This window comes from Danio rerio, chromosome 3 (assembly GCF_052040795.2).
Source record: "Danio rerio strain M-AB ecotype USA chromosome 3, GRCz13ab, whole genome shotgun sequence".
NCBI lineage: Eukaryota > Metazoa > Chordata > Actinopteri > Cypriniformes > Danionidae > Danio > Danio rerio.
In genome coordinates, this window is record NC_141023.1 from 34,268,070 (window position 1) to 34,282,960 (window position 14,891).

General features: G+C 33.5%; 2 protein-coding genes across 5 annotated transcripts in view; one reads left to right on the forward strand and one right to left on the reverse strand.

The window, feature by feature from the left end:
• Positions 1–5,253, reverse strand: part of tac4 (tachykinin precursor 4) — a 58,863-nt gene extending 53,610 nt beyond the window's left edge. For 2 of the 3 annotated variants that reach the window (XM_087241921.1, XM_087241919.1), the window contains exons 1-3: positions 5,199–5,253; positions 4,197–4,279; positions 4,009–4,107 (exon numbers count right to left, since the gene is read on the reverse strand). In XM_087241921.1, the coding sequence (XP_087098047.1) occupies positions 4,009–4,060 (52 nt within the window). In that variant the 5' untranslated portion in view covers positions 4,061–4,107; positions 4,197–4,279; positions 5,199–5,253. The remainder of the gene's footprint in view (positions 1–4,008; positions 4,108–4,196; positions 4,280–5,198) is intronic. The other variant, XM_087241920.1, reaches the window with a different exon arrangement.
• dusp3b (dual specificity phosphatase 3b) lies at positions 1,129–11,879 on the forward strand. 2 transcript variants are annotated; one of them, XM_087243108.1, is made up of 4 exons: positions 1,129–1,500; positions 4,218–4,441; positions 5,771–5,948; positions 9,907–11,879. In XM_087243108.1, the coding sequence occupies exons 1-4, from the start codon at positions 1,334–1,336 to the stop codon at positions 10,088–10,090; spliced, it is 753 nt and encodes a 250-aa protein (XP_087099234.1). In that variant the 5' UTR covers positions 1,129–1,333; the 3' UTR covers positions 10,091–11,879.
• Positions 11,880–14,891: the final 3,012 nt, after the last annotated feature.

The window sequence follows — 14,891 nt, forward strand, 5'->3', positions numbered from 1 at the left end:
ATTTTATGAAAATATGTCACACATCATAAATTCACAAATCAACATCAAATGTTAACAAATAAGACCTTATTTTAGGATTTTACTAATACTATTTTTTATATGTTTGGCTGATTAATCTTGGTACATCAGAAAGGTAATCCAAAGTGTTTTTTGTTTGTTTGTTTGTTTGTTTTAATTTATGCACAGCCCTAAATATGCCGGTTGAACCACATTTAAAAAACTAAAATGATTGCCAATCTTGGCCAACCATGTTCATTTGTTTTGGGTTGTTTGGACTTTTCACAACCAGCAAAAAGCTTCAGAGATTGAGCGAGGCTGGATAGACCTCCCCCAGATCCTCCAAGGTGTTTTTTAACTAGTTAAATAAAAAACATTTGAATAAATAATTTAAAAAAAATGAACAATAACAAACAGCATTAACAGTTCTAAAATAAATCAACAAAAATATGTTTAGCAAAAATGTTCAGGACATTATAATTAACTAAAACTAAAACAATTTTTGTTAAATGTTAATTTATGTGAAAATGTAAATATTAATAATAGTAGTATATGTAATATAATATATTAGTTCATTTATTCATTTATATAATATAAAGTTCATTTATTTATAAAGCACACTTAAAAACAGTCACAGAACTGACCAAAGTGCTGTACATAAGTCAAAGTAAAACAAAAAGACAGAATATAAAAACAAGAATAAGCCAAGAGTAGCAACTGAATAGATTTAAACATGAAGCAATAGAAAGGACTATTAAAATAAGATTAAAAAGCCAAGCTAAATAGGTACATTTTTAGGAGTGATTTAAAAATAGACAGTGATGGAGCCATTCTAATCTCAAGGGGCAAAATGTTCCATAACCGAGGACCCGCCACAGCAAAAGCTGTCCCTCTATTAAATATATGATATTTTATTTATATTTATATACAATTATCAAATTGAAAATACTAACAAAATGAAATTACTAACAAAAACTACAACAGCATCTTAGACATACTAAAACAATTGGTGGGGTACAGCTTGTCACAAAAGTTTTAAAAAGTTTCAAAAGTTTAAAATTGTCACCTTATAGTCTATATTCCATCACATCAAGTCTCTTCCTCAAAAAACAAGACTGTCTGATGCCACCTAGTGGTTTAAAACTCAAACTCAATGCAGTAGGTGTTTGAAACTCTCTCTAATACTAACAAGCAAAAACAACTAGCAGATTGATGTAAACAGCCTTAATATTATGCTCAACTGGACACTGACCGCTGGACTGAAACAACACAACTTTATATAATCCTCCAGATAACAAAACAATGAAGATAAATCTGGATTACAGAAAATCCCTCCATGAAGCCTGAAGAACAACACTTTCTATCTGATAAGCTGTTTAACATGACGAGTTATGAAGTGTCTGTTCAACAGCTCAATGATCTGCTGACCGATGAAAATGGAGACTTCTGCATGCCTTCTAAACCTTTTCATGAAGTCTTTCCTGGGATACTGCTAGGAAATGAGTAAGTCAACACTACAGCCTCCAGATATGTGGTGGGTGGATAATTATCTTCTTTTCTCACCATTAATTATAAGAATTATAGCAGCAAACATTTACATTTCGCAATCGTGTGTTTAGCCTTTGCTATCTGATAGTTAGGATTCAAAACACGCTCGAGTATCCTGTTGCAAATTCTCTAAGGACAAGCCTTTAAATAAACATGGCCTATTTATTTCCATGCACGAAGGACGCCCTCTGATGCTGGAACCACTCTCAAAACACTCACTGACAGAGTGAGAAAGATCATGTCTGCAAATGGGGCTGTTTTAATGGAGAGGTTCGATCAGTTTTGAACTTGGAGTTGATTTACCTTGAGATGGAAAACTCTGAAAAACTGATTTGAGTTAGTTCATTAAACTCTGAGTAGGTTGACTCTGAGTTAAACGTAAGCCCTATGGCTGTACGAAGACATAATCAATGGAGTTGAATGGATATGATGATTCACCATAGCAAATGTATGAAAAAGAAGTCAGCATATTCATCTCACAATACATGTGTAAATACACCGTATAGAACAATAATTAAAGAGACAGACAGACAGAAAGACAGACAGATTAATGGTTGGATAGATAAATAAATATATAAACTGTGAACAATTTTTGAAAATTCTATAAATTTTACAGTAAAGATATACATAACATTTTGTATATACATATTACTGTATTTTCTGTAATTGATTTACAGTGAAAGTATTCATAGAGCTTTACTTTTCCCACATTTTTTGTTACAGCTTTATTCCAAAATGGATTAAATTAATTTATTTCCTCAAAATTCCTCACACTATACCCCATAATGAAATTGTGAAAAAAGATTTTTTTAAATTGTTGCAAATTTACTAAGAATAAAAAACCTGAAAAATCACAAGTACATAAGTATTCACAGCCTTTGCTCAATAGTTTGTTGATGCACCTTTGGCAGCAATTACAGCCTCAAGTATTTTTGAATATGATGCCACAAGCTTGGCACACCTGTCTTCGGAACTTTTGCCCATTCCTCTTTGGGAAACGACGGTGTACAGCCATTTTAAGATCTCTCCAGAGATGTTCAGTATTTAGATTTGGGCTCTGGCTGAGCCACTCAAGGACATTCACCGAGTTGTTGTGAAGCCACTCCATTAATATTTTGGCAGTGTGCTTTGGGTCATTGTCCTGCTGGAAGATCAACCGTTGCTCCAGTCTGAGGTCAAGTGCACTCTGAAGCAGGTTTTTATTCAGGATGTCTCTGTACATAGCTGCATTCATCTTTCCCTCTATCCTGACTAGTCTCCCAGTTCCTGCTGCTGAAAAACATCCTCACAGCATGATGCTGCCACCACCATGCATCACTGTAAGGATGGTAATAGCCTGAACTGAATTTACCAAAGGTGAACTGCATTGAAGCTGCTGAAACATCTTAAGAATGATCGGTGGAAACAGAACGTACCTGAGCTAAATTGAAAGCTTCACAGCAAAGGCTGTGAATACTAATGTACATGTGATTTTTCAGGTTTTTTATTTTTAATAAATTTGCAACAATTAAAAAAAAAAAACAGTTTTCACATTGTCATTATGGGGTATTTTGTGTAGCATTTTGAGACAATAAATGAATTTAATCCATTTTGGAATAAGACTGTAACATAAAAAATGTGGGAAAAGTGAAGTGCTATGAATACTGTCCGGATGTTATTGGATAATTCATATTATTTCTTCTGTAGCCAATGGAAAAAATCTTAAGTAGGGTTAATACAACTCGTCCTTAAACACTGTTTTTAAAGAATAAAAAAATCTAAGTGCTAGTATTATAGCCAAACTATGCAGGGTTTCTGAAGGTTTCACCAAGTCAAATGTAAGACATTTTAAGATCACGAAGAATGAATTTTCAGACTTGCAGGGATAGACACTGAGGATTTTTTGAACGCCCAGCAGAAAAAAATTGTAATTAGTTTTTTCTAAGCCACATATTTTAAATAATGTGTCAAAACAAGCAGCCCTTAGTTGTATACATATTTCATACATTTTTGTTCAACATAACTAAAAAAAACTATTTGAAAGCTAAATGTTTGCAATTGTCTAAAGTTACAATATTGGTTAGGAGTAGTTTTGCTTAAAAGTTTATTGAGATGTGTTGTTGGTAATTGGATGTGTTTTGGATCGATTGGGATCGACCTGTTTAAAATTATTTAAGACCTACAAAACAACATTTCAGTGAATTTAAGACTTTTTTTTAGGGCTAAAGGTGTGTTTTTGAAGTTTAAGACATTTTAAGACCCCGCGGATACCCTGTATAAGAAATAAGACATTTTCCAGAAGAAAAAATTATTATAGGAAATACTGAAAATTTCCTTGCTCTGTTAAACATCACTTTAGAAATCCAAAGTATTGGTTAAATATTAAAGTCTATCCAATCTATGTCAGATTTGCCTTTATTTTATTATTATTTTTTTTTGGTAAATGAAAACTAAATACATTGTAAATAATTTGTGTTTATTTACCAGCTCTAGATGGTAGTGGTGGTTGGTTGCTGTAATATCTCTGACTATTCATCAATCCAGTAACGCTTACAAATGAACAACCTGCTCATCTCCAGAATCCTATATAATAAAAGACATGCAGTTGTAGTCAGTTATATGGTCTGAAAATGTTCAGGGCTGAACTACTGAATATTGAGTTTTTACTAAACCTTGTGTCTGCATCTAAACAGGTCTGCAGCCACAAATGTGACCTGTTTGCTGGAACTGGGAGTGACACACATCCTCAACGCTGCTGAAGGCCAATCAGACATGCATGTGAACACAGATGCAGAGTATTATGCAGATACAGGGATCATCTACCATGGGATACCAGCATTCGACACTGACCATTTTGACCTCAGCATATATTTTGATGAAGCTTCTGATTTTATTCAAAGAGCTTTGGAAATGAAAGGTGGGATTAAGCTGTACTTTTAAAGACACCGTCGTCATTCAGTGGCATTGGTTTACATTAAAGTTAAACTTTTAATGGTTTACATTAAAAGTAAAGATTCTTATTATATATATATATATATATATATATATATATATATATATATATATATATATATATATATATATATATATATATTAATGAACGCTAGTATACTGTAGTGAACTATAGTGAACTGTGAAACGTCAATAAATATTAAACGTCAATAAATATTGTAGTAACTTATACTCTAGTTTTTACAACAGTACACGTGTGTTGTGGTAGTTATATAACTTATCCACTAACGTTAGTTGTAGAAAAAAATACAATACTGGGTCATTTGTTTGTTTTTTTATTGTCGTTGTGTTACCATATCAATATAGTAATCACAAAAGATTAATTCAAGCATTTTACATTATTAGGGATCACCATAGATTACTATAGTATTTTATCCTAACGTTAAATAAACTGTGCTTCAAATCTCGTAAAATGAATTCCAAATGTCATTAAAGCTCTATCATTCTTTCAAATGGTAGGCTAAAACAATAATTTTTTTTACATAAGAACCGATAATTTATCAGTATGGCTAGGCTAGTAGCCTATCTTATTTACATGTAAAACGAAAATGGCAATTCGTTACCAGTTTTTGTAACGTGACTTACAGGAACAGTACCTTCAAACTACTAATATTGTCAATAAAAGTCAGAGTTAAAATCGAAAGTTACATTTGGCTACTTACCACTGAAACTAACAGCTTAATGTTCTCAGAGAAAAAACATTCCCATAATGCCATTCGAATTCGTAAGCGTAAACAAACGATGTAACACGCGATAGTCAATGAAAGATATGGAATTATATTATAAATAATAAACAACATTTTAAATAATATTCAATATTAATAAAAACTGGTTAATATTTATTCTTTTTTATATAATTTTATTGTCAACTAGAGAAATTTCATAAGGAAGGAACAAGATAGGTTCTGTGTAAATCTGTTTTTTTTAGTCATTTTAATGAACACAAACATAAAAAAGGACAAAGGCAAGGGTATCAGTAGACAAGTATAGCAGCAAAAGTCAAAGAGAAAAAAAATAAGAAATTAATAAACATACAGAATACAAAAATCATAATGCACAAATAAAGTTTAAATCTGTTTTTTAATATAAAAACTAGAAACTAATTGATAAAGGTTGTTTAGTCCCTCAGTTAACAAAAGTGACCCAAGACAGGCGACTGCCACTTATTGGCGTATGGGTGTAAACGAATGTAAAAGTAATTAAAACAGTGAACGTTTGTGATTTTTCTGTGTAGGGAAAGTGTATGTCCACTGTCAAAAAGGCTACAGTCGTTCAGCTGCTCTGGTCATCGCTCATCTGATGTTGCAGCACAGCATGGACGTGCGAGCTGCAGTGGCCACAGTCAGAGAGAAACGAGAGATCGGGCCCAATGATGGATTCCTGCGCCAGCTCTGCCAGCTCAACGACAGGCTGTATGATAAATACCTAAATAAATCTGTGCTTTCATCATGTACATGTCAGCAATAAGTAAACCATGAACATTCCTGTCTAAAAATGCTTTCTGGTGCTAATTTGTTATAATAATTGTGTTTTGCACCTGAAAAGTATATCCTGCCCTCTAGTGGTAAATGCTAATCAAAAACGTTCATGCAGTACACAACAATGGTTAGGTACAGAAGCAGACTGCATTTTGTTACACTTTACAGTCAGTGTGTGTGTATTTTGGTTTGATTGACTACAAAAAGTTGGCCATGAACTTCTAAAAATAGCAGAGAAACACAAATTCAACCATTTTAATACAATTAATATGATTTTATTGACATAATGAAGAAATATGTTCACAACATTTCACAAATGACAATAGTTCAAGCATTTGACAAGTGACATTAAATGACAACTATGAGGTGCCGTATAGGATTTAAATCAAACTTTGCTTATCAACACATACATAAAACACGTGTATATACACCTATAAATTACTCGCATGTACAACTATACTACCGGATATTCAAAACAACATGGATGAAACTTGTGTATATACATATAAACTTGACGCATGAATACACCCACATACACACGCACATACATATAAACTCGATTCTCGCATAAATACCCACATTTACATGCACATACATATAAACTCGCAGCATGCAAACACACCTTTACATAATCGCATATACATATAAACTCGGCCTATGCATATACACCCTCAACAACACGCGCGCATACACAAACTCACTGCATGCAAACACACCTATAACATCTCGCGCAACCATACAAAAAATAAATAAATTAATAAAATTCACAAATGTTTATCACGAATCTTGTTATTGCAAAGCTTATGAAATAGAAATAATGTGATTAATAGAGGGATTAAATATGTTAAATTGTGAACATATGTTATATAAAATATTAGTCTATATAAATAGACTATTCAAAAAAATAAATATTTTTATTTAAAAACTTTTCATTTAATTAGGTAATTACATACACAAATATAAATGTACAGATAGAACCCTTAAATGACATTCAAAAAGAAACCAGAATTATAAATATAAATGTATACTCAAACTAAACTCCTCTTTTCTATTGCAAATGTTAATGTAGCCTATAGTCTTCTTGTTTTGCTTTTTAAAAATTTATAATTATTATGCTTTTTATATGTTTTTACAATGTGGGTGTCAAAATTGCAAGATTTTGGTATCATTTTGATTGTTAATTATTCAGCATATACAAAAAAAAAAAAAAAGATAAAAGTCTGATAAAAGTCTCTGCTCATCATGTTGGTCAAGTTAACTCCCATGGAAAAGCTATATATATTATCTGTACACTCCTTTTGTGTTTAATAACTACTACTTATATTTTTACAGCAGCTGGCATGCAGCATTTTGGTACATTAGCCTGTTTATTGGTGATAGGAAAACCCACTCAAGTGCATTCCTGACCCTACTGGACATAAGTGTGTATCATAACCCTTGACGAATAGTGACACCAATAATAAAACAAACATAAAAAACTAATATTAGACAAACATATTTTATTCAAAATGATTACTTAAGCAACCTTATATTTATTAAACCATAATAACATTTCCAATAATTTAATTGCATAATAAACCTTTAATTTTGCAGGAGCATTCCTTTGCATTATCTTTTTATTTTTATTTTTTTTTTAGAATTAGCATAATCTATTTTTATAATTCAACAGATATAATTCCTCTATTAATTGCATTATTTCTGCTTCTTAAGGTTTGCAATAACCTGATTCATGACAAATAATAATCTTGTTCATTACACTCAAAGGACTTTTACGTTGAAATTAAACTACTTCCTTTTAAAGTGAAATAACTTCCTTTTACTGTGAAAATTCATGCATACACACATCTGAAATCGCTTGCATATATGTATATACACAACTTACTGTATATATGTTTGTGAATTTTATTTTGTATGTTTGCACAAGTGTCATTTGGGTGTTTATGCACACATCAAGTTTATATTCTTATGAGAGAGTTTATGGGTGTATATGCATAGATCAAGTTTATATGTATATGCAAGTGTGTATAGGTGTGTTTGCATGCAGCAAGTTTATATGTATGTGCGTGTGTTAATGTGAGTGTTTATGTGAGGATCAAGTTTATATGTATGTGCGTGTGTATGTGGGTGTATTCATGCGTCAAGTTTATATATACAGAAGTTTCATCCATGTTGTTTTGAACATCCAGTAGTATAGGTGTATATGCGAGTAATTTATAGGTTTTATGTATGTGTTGATAAGCAAAGTTTGATTTAAATCCTATACGGCACCTCATAGACAACGGTTCATTAATTAAGTTCATACAAAGAGTAATACTTGTTGTGTTGTTTCTTCTTTCTGTCTTGCTGTCAATTAAATTCTTGGCCACATCCTTTCCGATAGAGCCCATTCTTGCATTATCAATGCTTTAAATAGTCAGAACTTGGGCTTTTGTTAGTACAGAAACGTCCTCACTCCTCTTGAAGAATGTCCAAAAGATTTCAAAGGAGTTCAGGTCTGCATAATTCAATTCCCCACATTTAATGGTCCTGCCCCTTCCAATGTTTTGTTCCCTGAACCACTAAGTTATTACTTAAGTCGTATGGCAAAGTGCTCCATCGTGCTGAAATAGGGGTTCATCGTCGGACTGTTCTTTGATGGTTGGAAGCAGTAGTTTTCCATCTAGTCCATTTCACCTCTGCAGCATGTCCAGGGTGCATTAACCTTACTGGTGCAGGGTCCATATGAGCAGGGTTCACTGCACACTTTTACAACTAAAATGTCAGGATTTTTCCAAAACTTTCACATAAATGTTCATGGCCTAATGTTTCATGTAATGTTTATGTTAATAACAATGACTGTAAAAAATAATAATAAGAAGAAAATAACATTCAAATTTATTACAGTATATTAAGAAATGTGACAATCTATGTAGTTTACTTTTTTAAATGCTTTTGTAAAATTTATTTAGATAATGCTTACACAGCAGCACTAATTATAGTTTAACAATGCTTTAATGACAATAAAACATGATAAATAATGAATTAAATTAGTAATAAAAACTTTAAATTTAGGCATAAGTAAAAATGGGAAGGAGGATAAATACTGACTATTTCTAAAAATAAATGTATCTATTTTACTCAAATCTGTCAAGAAAGTTTAGTTTTATTTAAAAAAAAAATATTAGTAGTATTTAAATGAATATAGGTTAACTGCATATGAACTTGACATGAGTGATAATTACTTCTGCTAGTACAATCTCCTAGATGATGCCACTCACTTGTGAAGAGTATAGACTGGTGCAGAGCTGAGAATTATTTGTTTTTTCATTTTTTTTTTTAATTTAACATTATCCATTCACAAACTCAAATGGGGAACATTAAGGGCATATAAAAACATAAACACACTTCCAATCACATTTGCATCATAGAAGGAAAAATCCCTGTGTCTATGTATATATATATATACACACATTTTAATACATAACATATCAAAATAAGGTTTAGGGGGTTACAAAAAAACAAAAAATTCAATATCAAAACATGAATTCATTTTTTATAGCAATTAATCATGGTAAAGCACTGGTATAAAATTGAAATATTGATTGATTCTCCTAATTAGATTACAAAGTCTTGATCCTGTAGGCTCCTCTGCTCCCACCCACCACCCACCGCAGAGGGGCTCATTTGCAGACTTTACCAACCCACACCGCCTATTATTACTAGTATAAATTATTATCATGTTTTACTGGCGATTGCGAATACACTCTCTCTCAGACACACACACACACACTCTCTGGAGCTACTGTAGAGCTGTGCTGTAGAGTCTCAAGAATAATACATTTACAAAATAAAATTCATACATCCACCACACATTCATTCATTCATTCATTTTCTGCCGCTTTTTCGGGGCCAGGTCGAAGGCAGCATTCTCACGAGAGAACCCACAGAGACTTCCCTCTCCCCAGACACTTCCTCTAGCTCCACCGGGGGGATCCCGAGGCGTTCTCAGGCCAGCCAAGAGACACAGTCCCTCCAGCGTGTCCTGGGTCTTCCCCGAGGCCTCCTCCTTGTGGGACATGCCTGGAATACCTCCCTAGGTAGGCGTCCAGGAGGCATCCGAAACAGATGCCAGAGCCACCTCAGCTGACTTCTCTCGATGTGGAGGAGCAGCGGCTCTACTCCGAGCTCCTCCCGAGTGTCAGAGCTCCTCACCCTAGCCATAAGAGTGCGCCCTGCCACCCTTTGAAGGAAACTCATTTCGGCCTCTTGTGTCCGAGATCTTGTCCTTTCGGTCATGATCCAAAGCTCATGACCATAGGTGAGATTAGGAACGTAGATTGACCAGTAAATCAAAAGCTTTCGGCTCAGCTCCTTCTTCACCACAACAGTCAATTTACCACACAATTCACATTTACAAAATCCAATTCGTCAATTAAAAACATGATTTATAAACACACTAATCCAATTCATTTGTTGGAAATATTTACGATTTTATATTGTGAATTCACAAACTGTATTTTTCTATTGAAAATGTATTATTTTTCTGTTTTTTTTATTTTAGATAACATTTTTAGGTTATGTTGCTTAAAATAATGAAATGGTGGTAAAGCACTGATATAAAAGTTATCAATTAATTGATTCTACTGATTGAATTATAAAGTCTGGACACTATTGGCCCCCTCTGCACCCACTGCAAAGGGGCTCATTTGCAGACATCACAAACTCCAACCTCCTTATTATTATTAAATTTTCCCTATTTTCCCTAATTTTCATGACCCTATCATCTGACAACATGGAACAAACTCTATCTGTATCTAATAAAAAGTGTGGCCGAATTTAGTGCATATTTCCGACAAGCAAGCACATATCATTTTTGGTAAAAGCTCTGGAAAATCTGACAGGGTGATCACATTTACTGAGAGATACTAGCAAGCACAGTGAGTATCTATGAGGGATGCTCTATTCTCACACACTTTCCTTCAGTTATAGTCCTTGCATTACCAGGTCTCGCCACGACGAATGAACTGCCAATTACTCTGGCATATGTTTTACCAGCGATTGTGAATACACTCTCTCAAACACACACAATGCATCTTTTGGAGAAATCAGATCAGCCACACTCCAAAAAGTCCACAGAAAAAAACCTCCTGGCCTAACCAGGACTCAAAGACCTTCTTGAGTGCTCACCGAGTGCCATCCTGGATGCCTCATTCGTGTAACCTATTTAATGCTTATTACTAGCCTACATGGGTAACACTTTGCAATAACAGTGCATGATTAATGATGTACTAGTATGTAAACTAAACATTACTTTATCATGAGCTAATGATGAGTTAGGACCTGCACTGATCATGAACCAACTACAATGAGTAACGTGAGTTCATGCGTGAATGATGGCTAATAGAATTACTTGTTGGTTCATATTTGTTATTGTATTCATATACATTTTACTTTTAGATAAATGTAACTAACATGAACACATGACCTTTTAAAGCATCTTTCTGGCTAGATCACAACATCTATTTTTGTGGTACGATATATATAAACAAGGTATTTGCACAAACAGAACTGCCGCTCACCGGATATTTTCTCTTTTTCAAAACCATTCTCTGTAAACCCTAGAGATAGTTGTGCGTGAAAATCCCAGTAGATCAGCAGTTTCTGAAATGCTCAGAGCAGCCCGTCTGGCATTAACAACCATGCCAACCTGATGCTCGGTTTGAAATGCAGCAGATCATCTTGACCATGTCTACATGCCTTAATGCATTGAGTTGCTGCCATGTGATTGGCTGATAAGAAATTTGTGTTAACAGGCAGTTGAACAGGTGTACCTAATAAAGTGGTCGCTGAGTGTATATATTTATCAAATAAATAGCATGAATACATAAATAATTTCTAGCCTTCAGCTTCGGCCCTTTAGAACAACATGTGTTTTTAATTTTTATTTTTTTTACCATCATGTTAGCATCTAAAAGAACACCAGTCAACCTGATCCGTTACCAGAGATTTCCAAATACTTCGTCAGAAAGAAAAGTGTGTTAATATGCTCAGTGCATGAGGTGGTGCTTGGCATTTTTTCTCAGAAGCCACATAAAAGACGCTGTAAGATCAAATCAGCTTTAATTAATGAAGCCCCTGGATTGAGTAGGTTGGGGTTCCAAGTAGTCTAAAGATCAAGAAAGAGCAGATTTATTTGATTACTTCACTCACCCTCAGTCCATCAAGATCTAGGGAATGTTTTTGAGGGGTCGCCATTGACTTGCATTATGCATCACCAAGGACCACTAAAAGTCTTCAACTTCTTGAATAAATTCCTTTAAATAACCACATAATCAAACACAAGAGGTCTTCGGTTCACAAGAAACAGCAACAATCATTTATTAAACATTTTTTAAAGTGAAAAGTAGCACACATACCTGAGTTACTCTGAAACCCCTCCCACATTTTCTGCTCTCGTCTGATCCGTACTCAACATATTTATAATATATTGTGATTGTATGGCTGCAAATACATTTTTTTTACTTGGTTCCTGCATCTGAAAATATGAGCTTTGTTAAATTCATAGCTACATGCAAATATACCAGCTGTAAGCAAACATATATTCAAAAATATATCGCTTTTTTCACAAACCACAGTCACTGATGCTCTGTAGTTTGAGAATCAATTGAATCTTTCTTCAAAAACATTAAATATATATAAAAAGAAAAGAAAAGAAAGGAAGAAAAGAAAACAGTCTGCTTTGCATCCACTTAACAGAGGCATTATGAGGGAAAGACCACAGGTCTTTCACATCCATTACAGTTTTGAACTATAACAGCAGGAGAAAATGTACAATGCTACAAAGTATGATTGAACAGCAAGTTCCTGGCCAGGTGGTGATCAAATTCCAGTAAAAGCACATTAATTATGCCCCACAAGCAAGTAAAAGACGCACAAACACATGTGCAAGCAGGATTTATATATATAGAGAGAGAGAAAGAGAACTATTTGTGAAAGATACTGAATGCAGATAAAAGCACAGCATATAACGTACATATCACTTTTTGAGCATACTGTCAAAAAGACCTATTGCACTGAATGGGTTTACAAAACAGTAAGAGGCTTGTGGTGAAGATGGGGATGGCATCTTACAGTAAAATGTTTGTGAGGTCTTGTGGCGTGTTTAACCCTGTCGACCAAGGTATACTGGCGATGGTGGTTAAGAATACACTCATCATCAGATTTCAGAAATCTTTTAACTGACAATAACATTCATCTCAATCACATCAGTCTGTGAGCTGGAGGAATCAGGATCGTTAGGTTTAGTTTTCAAATAAATGTCAAAACTCACCATCTTGTGAGGTAATGAAGGTTTGAAGTAACAGATGTCCTGGATTTTTTTTTTTTTTAGATCTAATCACCGCAAGAAAAGCTTATTATGGAAAAATGAGCCACTAAAAGTGTGTAAAACTAACCAAACATAAGGATTTATGCACCCACAGTACAATTCAGATTGAAAACATAAGCATGGTGCCTGAAATTACCTTACTTTTGCTTTTAACAAGTGATTGTCACAATCTTATAACTAAAAATTCAGTCCATATACTTCAGCCTGCATGTCTTTCTTTACATTTCTCATGAGAAGATGGACAGAATATTTTTTAAGTGAAATTTCTTAAAACCTCCAAACCTCACATATGACTTGATAAATACAAGACTAGATTGTAGAAATGTAGTGTTGTTGGGGGGTTATTGGTGAAAGTACTGTATTTTAAAGAACTGCTGAGAAGACTGAGAGTGTCATTTTTAATATCTATTAAAGTTTCATATCAAATTAAATAATAAAAAGAAACACATTGCTTTATAAAGACCTAAAATTTGCATCTTCTTAGTGAATCCAAGTATTAAACAAGCATTTTGTTTGCATGTAAAATGAGACCTCATCTGTTAATTGCATTCAATCTGGGCTAAAATGTGTGCCTAAAACCTAAAATAAAAAAAGACACAATAATAATAATGATGATAATAAATCAACCCTTGTGTCTTTCCAAAGCTGTAAGACTAGTTTTGATCTAAGAAAACAAAACAAAAAACACACATTTTGTATAAAAATACAAGAGATATTTATATACTGTTACACCCAAAATCATTCATATCCCCTTATTCATACCAGTGAGGTATGAATAATTTTGGGCTTGACTGTATATACAGTTGAAGTCAGAATTATTAGCCCCCCTTTTGATTTAGTTTTCTTTTTTTAATATTTACCAAACGTTGTTTAACAAAACAGGGAAATTTTCACAGTATGTCTGATAATATTTTTTTCTTGTGGAGAAAGTCGGCTAAAATAAAAGCAGTTTATAATTTTTCAAACACCATTTTAAGGACAAAATTATTAACCCCTTTAAGCCATATATTTTTTTCGATAGTCTACAGAACAAACCATCATTATACAATAACTTGCCTAATTACCCTAACCTGCCAAGTTAACCTAATTAACCTTGTTAAGCATCATGGCAGATATAAAATAAATCAGTTTTTAGAGATGAGTTATAAACTTGTTTAGAAATCTGTTAAAAAATGTTCTCTCCGTTAAACAGAAATTGGGGGAAAATAAACAGGGGGGCTCATAATTCAGGGGGGCTAATAATACTGACTTCAACTGTATATATTATGTGTATTAGTGTACTAGTCATATAAAACAATCCTCAATGTTGATTTTTATTTAAAGCTAAAGTTAAAGTATTTTAGTAATTGATTCTCTTCAGAAGACTTGGACCAAAGCATGTAATTCATATGAACTACTGTGATGTCTCAACACTTTTTGGTTGTGTGGACTTTGAATAGATGGGCAGAAGGGACAAGAGGATCATATGAGTTCAGAAGATGAATGGCTGTCACTGGTGTGAAACAGCATGA